Genomic DNA, 13188 nt, shown 5'->3' with positions numbered 1-13188 from the left:
TCGATCACGAAAATTTAAATTCATAATCGAAAATATTTTGCACCCTTGTCTATTTTTGATGTAGTTTTAATTGTGAAAATAATTTACGTGTAGCGACCGTGCTTCATTATCACCATGAAATGGTGTTCAGTAGGAAATAAACTACACATCAACCCATTTGAACCGTTTTAAATAACAAGAACTGTACGTGGTATGTAGAATGCTGTCTGAACGATCGAACATTATTCATTTATTTTTTATTGACGCTACCATTGACGTATCTAGAGGGCCGAAAAGGCCATGGCTCTCCCGTTTGGAATAGTATTTTTTAAAAATCAGTAAAACTCAGTTTTTGTACAAAAAAAGCAACGTTATAAGTAGAAAATCCACCAAAAAAATTGACGTGATAAGGTAAAAAAATAGCAGCCAGCATAATTTTGGCTACACGATTACAAATGTTGGCTCCCTCCACGTCAAAATGTCAAAAAATTATTTAAACATTTTCAAAATTTTGGTCCTTCCCTCGTCAAAGTTGTCTTGATCTCGACACAACTGACCATGAAGTTGCCAGGAAAATAAATTCATCTCCCATCTCTCGGCTCTCTTTAGCTCGATCATCATAGAAACATTTACTATTTATCATGGAAAGGAATTAGTTCTAAAAAAATATAAATAAATAATATAATTGATCATTTAATCGTTGTAACGCCGTAAAATGGACCGAATACTTTTTTTAAATTTTCTTGAATTAATCATGATCGAAACATCGACGATGTTATAAAATATTGCAACACGGTTGGTATGGAACGTTCTTGAGAATTTAAACTACGTAGCTCAATTCATTGCAGGAATAGAAGGATAAAGTTCAGTTTGGCAGCTACTGCTGTTTAGTGTTCAATCTCATCACATCGCATTACATCTCATTACATTACATCTCATCACTTTACATTACATTACATCACGTTTCATTACATAACATCTCATCGTATCACATCAGCGATGGGTTTCACAACATTAAGTTACGATCGTGTAATTGAGAATTTGTTTACTACAGAAACTTCGAATTTAAAAAATACAACGCTTTTTCAACATTGCAAAGTTCGGGTTATTTTTTAACAATCATAATTCATAATCCTGTTTCAAATAAAAATATATTGCCAGATGTTGATAAGATTATAACTAGAAACACGCAAACGTGTGTGTGTGTGCGCGCGTCTGTGTGTGTCTCTGGCTGATGTCTGTTTGTCAGTCTAAGTGGACACTCAAAAAATGTTATCATAAGTTATTATTTGATTATATTTTCCTTATTTTAAGCTGAATAAATTAATGATCTTATTTTAAGCTGATTAAACTAATGACGATCACATGCTCGAGTTTAAGAAATAAACGATTTAAATAGAAGGGTTGAAGAGGCGGATGATCCCACCACACATAAAATGACAAATAGTCAAATGTATTTACTTAAAAGAGTAAATTAAGAAAAAATCTCACAGCTGCACCACCAATGCAATATTTGGAGATATGCGTGCATTCTATAGAATAACAAACGCTGAGCAGTTTTATCTGAAAACTTATTGTATTCATTCATTCATTCATTCATTCATTCATTCATTCATTCATTCATTCATTCATTCATTCATTCATTCATTCACTCACTCACTCACTCACTCACTCACTCACTCATTCATTCATTCATTCATTCATTCATTCATTCATTCATTCATTTATTCATTCATTCGTTAGTTAATAAACACATGTTTATATTCATTCATTCATTCATTTAATTATTAATTACTTCATTAATTCATTCGTTCATTCATTCATTTATTCACTCACCGCTTCATTATAAACTTTTTTATTTAGTGTTTCATTCATCGGTTAATTCATTTTTTCATTCACTCATTCATACGAATACACTTTAATTTTGACCTATCTCTCTTGAAACACACTTGAACTTTAAAAAAAAGCACACAAGTCAATGTGTCTGTCTGAGTGAATATGTGTTTGTGCCCGTACGTGTTCGTGAGTGTGTATGTGTGTGTGTGTGTGTGTGTGCATGTGTAAGTGTATGTGTGCACGCATGTATTTGCGTTGTTACGTGTGTATATGAGTGTATGTATTGGTATGGTTGTGTATATGTATATGTAGGTTTGTGCGTGCGTGTATGCATGTGTGTGCGTGAATGCGTGCATGTGTGTGCGTATCAACAAAATACGCATTGTATATAATAGGGCGTGTCAATTTTATACCGGAAATTGATTTTTTAGATTTTTAAAAACAAAAGGTTACAAAAAGATACATTTTTATATGCTGAATCCAACTGAACCTTCAGATTTCAGATTTGAAAATTTAAAGCGTGTTAAATTTTATGTTGAAATTTTAGCTAAAATGTTTATTACCGTAATTTAGGAATTAATTATAAAAATCTTCAAAAAAAGAAAACTAATTTTAAGCAAAGAAAAATTTTATATTTCTATTATTACTGAAATTTTTTTAAACTCATATCCTCCATCTGAACATTCTCATCTGCATTTCCTCTGATCTCAAGAATCTTTTCAATTCCAACTTTTTTTTCTTCCTCCTTGTCACTACAAATCAGTGTCTGGATGACAGCTTCAGAATGTGCATACCATACTGATCTTTTTACCACAGGCATCGCTATCTGCATCACTTCTTTGTCTTGGCTTCTCAAAAGCTCACGCTGAAAATGAACATGTCTCGGATCTTCAATGTTTTACTTTGATGTTAAACCAATTAGGCATGTAAACTCCGACTATAAATTCAACAATCATTTTCAAATTTCTATGTGGCATATCTTTCAGACCATGATTGGAATCTGCAAATAATCTGCAATCTGGAGCTGTAGTCAACCATCTTGAGTGACAGACAGGTCCAAACTGTAAGTTCGCAAGCCTCTCTCAGGCAAAACACCAGATCTGATAGCATTAACAATCATCTATCCATAATACTGGTCTGTGCTGAGGTCATCAATCACACTCTGTTTTAATTCAATAAGCAGAGGACCAACAGTTATCTTGATAAAATTTGGATTTATTTCCAGGTCTATTGCATTATCAAGCATCTTACCAATTGGTCCTGATCATCGATTATTGCTCAGTGTTTGACCATCCAATTCTTGAATAAGATGTCTCAGTGGTAATTTATTTATGTGAAAATCACATACCAACCAAACAAGATTTCTGCCAAGCTTTCTTTCAACCCACTGCATCACACCACCATGTCTGCCAGTGTTTGTATTGGTACTGTCACCACCACTAGCCAGAAGCTTATCATCAATATTTTTCTCTTTCAGCCACTCAACAATGTTATCTGGAATTATCTTGGCTGATTTTTTAAACTCGGCAGCTTTTCCAGGAACAAAATGCCACAAATAATTTCCAACTGGTTCACTGATCTCTTGCGCAATTACAATTAATGTGCACATTCTGAAAACGTTCAGCATTATTACATTCATATTCAGAACACAGAAAAATTGGACACTTACAATGAAGAATGTCGAAGAGTTTGTCAAGACCTTCAGTAAACTTTTTTTGTCAAGCGTTCCTCTACCAAGTGACACATCAGTAGCTTTATTTCACAAATTAACGATTCTTTCCTGGATTGTTACTTCATGAATGACAGCAGGATATTTAAACTTAAAATTTGCTTTGGTTCACTGATCAAAGAGAGCAGTCATAATATTTTTGGCTAGTTCTTTATTGGTATAATTTTTTTGTCTTTCTCGCTCAACTGCTTTAGCAATATGCGTATCTTAATAAATCTCTCACAGTTGGTAACTCTGAGGTAAAGATCTCTCTGCCAGACCCCACATAGTGACTAAGATTTTATGTGCGTTAATTGTGGTCTAATTTTACAACATACAATATTAGCTGAAACTGCAGAATCTGATTAAAGAGATGCACTTTAAGCTTGACAAATGCTGGTTTATGAATTTTTCATGATTAATAACATAACTAACAATGGGGTACATTCAACTTAAAGTCATGTTACCCACTCTCCCATAAATAATGTACTATATTTGTATAACTTTCACTCAAAATTTACCAAGCTTAAAGTGCATCCATTCAAAATTGAAAGACACCAACGGAAACAGAACATCAAAAAGCTTCTTTTCCCATGCCCTGGTTTTTTCAAAAAAAAACTTTTTAAAATTTGACACACCTTAGTATATAAGTGTAAAAACTAATGATAATATTATGACGTTAAATATGGACCATTGTCCCGTGTAGCAGCAATACATATGCATATATAAATATGTTACGTTAATACATGCATTGGCATGAAGTTTGGCTGGCTGAAGTGATTCAAGTATTCACGTTCTCCTTACTGGCCCGATCGTTTAAGGATATATTCTCATTTAATAAACATCAGTTTTAATTTGATTAGGCAATTTGTTGTAATTTGTTGCTTGCTTGGAAAGATGGCCTTCGCTAGTGGAAAGTGGTACCTGACATCGTCCGAAAACTTTGGGGCCTACCTCCAAGCTATCGGTTGGTCAGCTCTGCCTTCTCTTATTTCATTCATTATTTCTGTTGTAACAAGTGAAATTTTTTTTAATAATTAATATTTTGAAATTTCACCTCAACACGTCGAGGTGAAATTTCATACAATCTTCTTGCTTGCTACTTGTTACTTCTGAAATCTTATACAAATTCTAACAACGTAGTACGTACACAAAAGCATAGAACAACTTGCCAAAACAACATTGCTAACAATTTGGTAAAAAATATGGGATTGCACGCTATCAAAATAACAACTGAGTAACAACAAAGTAACAACCAAAACTCATCGGCAACACTAAAGAAAGTTTTAATGCTTTTAATGCAACAATTAATCAATGTTGTTATGCTAAACATTAACCCATTATTCATAATTTAAAACTGTTACAACAACCACAGATTAACAACTATCACCACTCAACTCAACTTTATTACACTAACAACAACCAACAGTCGTCAATGCTATCACACCTACCAACAACTAACAACAACAACTAATAACCTCCTACAACAAACACACACGACAAAAGAGCAACCCACAACCACTACACCAGCTGCACACACACACATACACACTCACACGCACAACACATACACACACTAGCTACACACACGCACACCAGCTTCACACATGGAAACCACGAACAGGAGTGAGCGAGGACAACAGGATGCGAGCATGTTCTTTGATGGAACAGACAGGCGAGCATGGCTTCGTGGAAGAGTTCCTGATAGCGAACGATGCCATCAAGAGGATCATCTACATCGGTGGCGAGCAGCAGGGCGATCCAACTCCGTTCGTGCCATTCAACAAACAACTGGACGCCAATGCCCTCGACGGCAGGAAGATCAAGGTGGACAACGCACGACATTGCTCGCGTGCTGAATATCTTTTTGCTCCTGAATATCTTTTCGCTCCGTACAAAAACATTTAAATAATCTTTAAAAAAAGACTTTTTTTATTGTCATTCAGTTTTTATTTGAGAGCTTTCTTTCATTGTTACTTCGGCCGTTGCTAACATTGATCTGATCTACTGACCACTCTGGCTTAGAAATCAAACTATGAGCGAGGCAATCTGTAGACGATGGAATAGATCAGACATTGATGGAGGAGACTTACAGTAACGTGATTCTAGTGAGAACAATTTTTTAAAATGTCCAACAACTTGCACACGACACCGCCAGGTGCTGCTGAAGATGGAGGAGGAAAAGTTGATCCGTGAGGAGAGCGGGGATGGATACAGCAGCCTCATCACCAACACCTTCCAGGGCGACGATAGGGTCATGGTGCGTTCGCCATTTTTTGCATTTGGGTTTTTTTATTTAATTCATTCATTCATTTATACACCCATTCATTCATTAATTACATTCATTTAATTACATTCATTCATGTATAAGTCTCAATCTAAATTATTTCCTAAGTATTTATTAGATATATTAATTGAACCTAAACGCCCCGGTTTAAGATCGTCTTCTTGTTCTCACTTTTTCTTAACTCGTGTTAAACACTCTTTTGCAAAATTTGCTTTTGCTCTTTCTGGTTTTTTTTTCTGGAACTCTCTACCTATTTCTCTGACTACTTCTCCATCACTTGCGAAGTTCAGAGCGGATCTCAAGACCCATCTGTTTTCAAAATTCATTGAGGAGCGCTGTTGAACATCGCGGAAGTAGCGCTTTATATGTTAATTGATCGATTGAATTGATTGATTGAATTACATCGCGATTTTTTCTGCCTAATAAATTATAAGCCACTCATTTCATTAAATATTCATTTATAAGCAAATTTTTATTGATTATTTATTGAAATGACATTTAAACTAAATAAATGTACAGTCGTTCCAAGGTCCTTTTACATAGCAAATATGATCACCAAATGATATCATCCTCAAATGATATAATCCTCCAATGATATCATCCTCCAATGATACCATCCTCCAATGATATCATCCTCCAATGATATCATCATCCAATGATATCATGATATCCGTAAAGTGCACTCAATAAACAGCTAGATTGACAGGTGTTTGTTAAATTTTTAAAATATTTTCCTTACCGCAGGTCTTGAAAACTGGTGATGTAGTCTGCACTAGGAAGTTCAGGAGGTGCCTGTGAGACGTTCCACACCTTTTAAAGATGTTTTCATTTGAATATTTCCATACTCTATGAAACGCTTCCAGACTTTATAAAATGCTTCCAAACTTGCTTCCGAAATTTGTTTTATAGAATTATTTCTTTGTTGGCTGGTAATCTTTGATTACGGGATACACGTTAAGTACCTGATTCATGATATCTCATTATATAATTTGTAGGTGAGTTTACGTGAAATTTTTAGTAAAAATTAGAGTTTAATGTTTCTGTAATAAGTTAAAATATGACATTTGAATGTATAATGAATTGATAATTAATGAAATAGATTGGTACTAAACTCTAATGGATGAATAAATAAACAACAAAAGAATGATTGCTATTCGAACGTGTGTCTTCTTTTATTGAATTTTTTTTTGGAAACCAGTTGAAAAACTGACCTTGACAATTATTAATTTGAAAACCGCCACCTAGTCAAAATTCGACATAATTAATATTTAGGGATACACCGGATTTAGGTTTTTGAGCCGGGGCCGGATTTTAGTTACCATTTTACATACGTTAAAAAAATACTCACATTTACGGTTATCTACATGTTGAACATCAAAAAATAACACCAAGCAAATAGTTAATTAATTCAAGTATATAAATAAGTTGTGTCATATGCCAAATTCTGTGCACAAAGATCAGCTTATAATTTATGCATAACCCATGTTATAGCATAAAGAAAGTTGTCCAGCTCACCTCACAATTAGTGATGTTGTTATTATGTGTCATGTATGCTTAGCCTTTAACTTATTGACATAAATATAATTGAATTCAATGAATTTTTTTCCTATTTATAACATTTTTAAATGAATCCCTATTAATTATTCTCCATTTTAACAAAAAAATTCGTTTTTTTCAATATTCTTACAATGATCCAATGTCCAATAAATGAATACGTTGTTAATCATAGCATCGCTATCATAACGTCATAACAGCATCATCATTATCATGTCATCATCATCATCATAACACCATCATCATTATCATTATCATAACACCATCAGAGTCATCATAACGCCATCATCATCATCATTATCATAACGCCATCATCATTATCATAACACCATCATCATCATCATAACGCCATCATCAGCATCATTATTTAACACCATCATCAGATCATCATCATCATAACACCATCATCATTATCATAACACCATCATCAGATCATCATCATCATAACACCATCATCACATCATCATCACATCATATCATCATCATAACATTATCATAACAACACCATCATAACATCATCACAACACCTCCAACAATATCACCATCATCGTCGCAATATTATCGAAACTTATTAGGACATCATCATCATCATCATCATCATCATCATCAACTTTACCGTCATCATCATCCTTATCACCAACTCACCATGCTCCATATTTTCACCAGCAATTTTTTTCTTCTCACAGTAGCACTAATTAATTTTAATCATCTTTGTTAGTTATTTCCTCATCGTTATCATCACCACTATCATTACCATCACCACCATCATTATCATCATCACATTACCATAACATTTTTAACATTTTTTTTATCAAGAACAAGAAAATGATCAACTTCTTTAAAATAGGGTACGGACAACAAGAAATAAATATAACACTTTTTCAATTTATGTTTTATTGCCTGCGCTAAAAATTGAGTTTGAAAAACCATTTAAAAACTCTCGAGTGAAGAGGATAACCACACGAAACAGCATCAATAGTCATTACAATAGCATCTGCTCCAAGCCACGTCATTCTGTCGTCACATTTCTTAACGTCACAAATCATCACATCATGTTACATCACATCACATCAGGTTACATCACATCAAATCATGTTACATCACATCGCATTACATTACATCATATTACATCACATTTTGTTCTCATACCATCGTATCAAAACATCACATCATCATATCCCATTATCACATTACATGACACCATGTTCCATTCCATCACATCACATCTCATCACATCCTCACATTTCTTTGCCACATGACCTAACATCATCATCATCATCATCCAGGGTCACGTGATTGTTACAACATTGACCTGACCGTTCTTAACATGTAACAGATTTAACATAATCGTCATTATCACCATTCCCAGTGTCATCACAATCACTACCATCACCACCACCATCATCGTTATCACTCCTGGTCAGCTGGTACCTCCTGTCCATCGCATCCTTCCACAGTCCTGATGCTGTCATGGAAACCCTTCCAAACCTCATCATCTCTTATGCAGAGGGCACCCCCACCCCGGGTGGCTTGTGAGGCCTTCGTAGTGATGGTAGCAATGGTGGTGGTGGTGGTGGTGGTGGTGGTGGTAGTGATGGTAATGGATTGAATGATTGTGATGTTTTAAGGATGATGATGTCGTGGGTGTTAGTGGTGAGAACGATTACGTTGGTCGAGATGTTGACGACGATGGTGGTCGGTCGTGATAATGATCTCGATTGTGATGGTAATGATGTTGAAAAACTGAACGAGCGCATTTTCAAAGTGCCCACGCAGTCACAACATTATCAAAACTAACGAGCAGAACCCACGCAAAATGTGTAATTGTTCGCCTGTGTGTGTGTGTGCATGCATGTGTGTGTGTATTATGTGTAGGTATGTATATGTACGCATGTAGGTATGTATGTGCTTGTACGTATGTGTGTATGTTGGTATGTGTGTATGCAAATGCGTGTACTCAAGTATGTACGTGAGTGACGACTGTGTGTGTTGTATTGATACTTATGTATTCATAAGAGTGTGTCTGTATTTGCACGTGTAAACATTTGTTTGTTTTTTTTTGTGAATTACCGAAATACAATCCTACCTGTCTGTTTATATCCCCGATGCAAAACCATCTGTCATTCTCGCTGAAGTCCATCTTTCTATCATCGTCATCATCCTTTCCAACAGTTCCTCCTCCTCCTCCTCCTCCTCCTCCTCCATCCTTCACCTTCCTGTTTTCCTTAGTTTTTCCTTTTTTTATGTAAATTTTTATATTTGATAGCCCGGCCGCCATCTTGTTTATGCTAATCATCGTCACCATCATCATTATTATTATTATCACCACCATCATCATCATTATCATCATCATCGTCACCATCATCATCATCGTCACCATCATCATCATTATCACCACCATCATCATTATTATTATCACCACCATCATCGTCATCACATCATCACCATCATCATTATCACCGTTATTTTCATCACCATCATCATCATCCTCACGTCATCATCATCATCACCTTTACTACTTTTGTTCCTTGGCTTCCTTTTTGTCCTCTTAGACTTTTCTGATGTTTCTTTGCGGTACTTTGGAGGTGAGCCGGAGTTGATCAGGTTGGCGAGCTCCTGCTGTCTCATTGGGGTATGTTTGTTTGTTTGTTTGTTTGTCTGTTTGTTTGTTTATGTATTTGTTTGTCTGTCTGTTTGTTTGTCTGTCTGTTTGTATATTTGTTTTTGTTTTCTGTGGTTGAATTGCTGCAACGGTTGTTTTACTAACAATGTAGTTGTACGTTTATTTATGTTTAATAATAATAACCAAAAGACAACAACTTTGTGGCTGAAGAAAAAAAAAATGTTTGCCAACCTCGGCATAACCTGGAGCATCAGTGACGTCATCCTTTAAATCTACTTTTAAAAATTTCAGCTTCCTCCTTTCTCTTCCACCTCTTCCACTTTTTTTCTTCCCGCCATCCAATCCCCCCACCTTCCCATTCCCATTGGCTAGGTCGGTGACTGCCCACTTGGAATGATCCTTGGAACTTTTGAACGCCATTCCGTCAAAGTCCAACGTCTTTATGTTCTTCACCTGGTCCGTTATATCCCAGTTGTTAAATATATTTATAACGCTCAAAACGAAGACACTTATTAATTAATTAATTTGTTAATTAACTAACTAACAATAACCTAGTTTGCATAGTTTACTTTTATAAGATTGTTGGAGCTAGTTAACATCAACAAGACAGTAACAACAACAACGACAACAACAACGACGACGACATGAACTCACGGTGTACTTAACTTTGCAGGCAGAGTTCAAGTTCTTTTGTCCATTCATCCATGATTGCACGAGGAGGTTGTTGCGAAGGGTCGGCGAGATCAGGTCCTCGTACAAATCTGTGGTTGTGGTTGTGGTGATTGTGGCTGCTGTCGTGGCTGTTGTGGTGGTCGTGGTGGTTGTGGTGGTCGTGGTGGTCGTGGTGGTTGTTGCTTAACGTAGTTGTTAGCTGACATTATTGTTTGATGCTATTGTTGCTTTAATGGATGTTTTATATTTTTATTGTGCTTAGTTGTCAGCGTTCATCTTGATGATTGCTATTATATGAGTAATGAATGCTATTAAAATGTTGAACATTGTTAACCAGGTGTACTATCCAAACAGCTCTATAAGTCTTTTTTTTATTTTTTTCAAATTCAACCAAGAACTTATTTGAGTGGGATAAAATTTGTCGTTGTCCTTTGCTTTTATAAATCTCAAAAAATGTTCTTTCTCAAATGAGTGACAACCTTTTCCGAAATTTCGACTTTTTGCGAAGGATACAATCTTGGTACCAGCCATCGTCGTTAAGGTCTCCATGTTCGAGAAGTCCTCATCAACCACTTTCTTCAACTGAATGAGTTTTGCATTTATACACAACACAAGATAGCATGGCGTTGTTGTATAACAAATTTAATGAATTACATTGAAATCCTAATCCTCTCAACACGAAGTCTTCCAAGAGTTAGTTTGATAATTTTTAGGTGAGTGAAATTATAGAGAAAAATTACAAAAGTAAACAAGAGAGATTTTAATCAATAAAAGCTAATATGCACGACAAGCCACAACATACAACAACCTGCAACAACATACAACAACCTGCAACAACCTGCAACAACATACAACAACCTGCAACAACATACAACAACATGCAACAACCTGCGTCAACATGCAACAACATGCAACAACATGCAACAACGTGCAACAACTTGCAACAACTTGCAACAACATAGTCACCTTAGCCCCTTTAACGAAGGCCCATATACTCTTATGTTCCACTGCAAAGTCGTTTGATGAGAAGGAGTCATAAACTTGCGGACGCATGTAATCCATCTGCAAACCTTCAAACAAAAGCAATTCAATCAACAACTAATATATTATCGTTAGTTAACGTAATGTAACGTGAAAATTGCACTCAGATGAAAGGTGATGTTATGCAAAGTAATGCAATCTAATGTTATCACAATACAAACCAATCTTCTCAAGCTGGTCACTGTTGAGTGACAGGCAGAGCATGACCTGTCCATTTATGGAGGCAGATTTTGGGTAAGTGTACCCCTCCCTGGCAGGTGGTGGATACCTCGGGATAGTGTGCACCAGCCAGAACCCCGTCTTCCTATCAAATGCCAATGCACCTGTTCCAAAATTCCTCATTTAATATCCCTACGATAATTTGAAATTAAAAAAAAACTCAAATGGATAGAGCAGACTGATTTTCACATGTAGGTTAATAAGTGATTGAACTTTAAATTTTCAAAAATGAACAATCGAAACGCGAGAAATTATGAAGCAGAAGCGACAGACCCTTGGCGTGAGCTCTGTATGACGACTGCTTCCTCTCTCCAGGTGTGTCGTCATTGTACAGCAGGTACAAGAAGGAGTCCATCTTTATTTACATGTTTAGAAACATTTTAATTAATTAATTAATAATTAATTGATTGAGTAATTAATTAATTAATTGATTGGTTGATTGATTAATTAAGTAATTACAACTACGCTGTTAAATATTAATTATTATTTATTCGATTAATATTTATGTTGAGTTATTTAAAGTAATTTTAGAAATAATATTAAGAATAAAAATAATATTGATTAATTAGGTCTTATCAGTATTATTATTAATAATAACATTATTTTTATCATTGTTGATATTATTATTGCTATTATATTATTATTAATATTGTAATTGATGGTGATGACGATGATAATAATTATTAAGTTATCATCAGAACAATTGTTAAGGGAGTTTCTAAAATAGTTCTATGCACTGTACTTTAAAGTACAACGTGTAATGTAATTTGTGTATTAAATAAATACGTCTGTAATATGTTTCAACACGTATAATTTCTGTATCAATGCATCATCTAGGTATCTGTCTATTAATTTGTACATATGATATGTATAAATGCATGTAATCTGTCTATTAATTAGTATCAGTATGAATTAGTATATGAATTATGAGTTGATGTAATCAGGTGCACTAACATCAGGTGTTAATGCATGATTTGAATTTGAAAATCAATTTATTTGGCAAAAAGCACAGGGGATCAAAATACTTAAGCATGGACACTAATATCACGTATCAACGTGTAAATGTAAAGACTTGTTTGGGCTTAACGTTATTTTGTTTGTTTGTTTCATTGTCCTTATTCTTCATATTAGTTCGTTCGCACGCTCGTTCGTTCGTTCGTTCGCACGCTTTTTCGTTCGTTTGTTCGCACGCTCGTTCGTTCTTTTGGTATGCATGATATGGTATGGTATGGTATGGTATGGTATGTATGGTATGGTATGGTATGGTAT

At 35.0% G+C, this 13188-nt stretch overlaps 3 protein-coding genes across 3 annotated transcripts in view; 1 reads left to right on the top strand and 2 right to left on the bottom strand.

Moving 5' to 3' along the window:
• Positions 1-2458: 2458 nt before the first annotated feature.
• HELRODRAFT_161044 (hypothetical protein) lies at positions 2459-3424 on the bottom strand (the record flags this gene model as incomplete). The annotated part of the gene is made up of 2 exons (XM_009021026.1): positions 2459-2680; positions 3164-3424. The coding sequence occupies 2 exons, from the start codon at positions 3422-3424 to the stop codon at positions 2459-2461; spliced, it is 483 nt and encodes a 160-aa protein (XP_009019274.1).
• Positions 3425-4290: 866 nt separating this feature from the next.
• HELRODRAFT_188505 (hypothetical protein) lies at positions 4291-6969 on the top strand. The gene is made up of 4 exons (XM_009021025.1): positions 4291-4490; positions 5148-5350; positions 5682-5783; positions 6555-6969. The coding sequence occupies exons 1-4, from the start codon at positions 4421-4423 to the stop codon at positions 6606-6608; spliced, it is 429 nt and encodes a 142-aa protein (XP_009019273.1). The 5' UTR covers positions 4291-4420; the 3' UTR covers positions 6609-6969.
• A 1805-nt stretch (positions 6970-8774) lies between these two features.
• HELRODRAFT_65498 (hypothetical protein) overlaps positions 8775-13188 on the bottom strand; it is a gene marked incomplete at both ends in the record, with an annotated part of 8212 nt that continues 3798 nt past the window's right edge. Inside the window, 8 exons of the mRNA XM_009021024.1 lie at positions 8775-8903; positions 9451-9504; positions 10369-10440; positions 10642-10748; positions 11139-11235; positions 11626-11729; positions 11862-12023; positions 12193-12274. Coding sequence (XP_009019272.1) covers positions 8775-8903; positions 9451-9504; positions 10369-10440; positions 10642-10748; positions 11139-11235; positions 11626-11729; positions 11862-12023; positions 12193-12274 — 807 coding nt within the window. The remainder of the gene's footprint in view (positions 8904-9450; positions 9505-10368; positions 10441-10641; positions 10749-11138; positions 11236-11625; positions 11730-11861; positions 12024-12192; positions 12275-13188) is intronic.

The sequence above is a fragment of the Helobdella robusta genome, assembly GCF_000326865.2.
Source record: "Helobdella robusta unplaced genomic scaffold HELROscaffold_3, whole genome shotgun sequence".
NCBI classification, from domain to species: domain Eukaryota; kingdom Metazoa; phylum Annelida; class Clitellata; order Rhynchobdellida; family Glossiphoniidae; genus Helobdella; species Helobdella robusta.
Note: the sequence above shows the minus strand (reverse complement) of the source record. Positions and strands in the feature narration are given on the sequence as shown.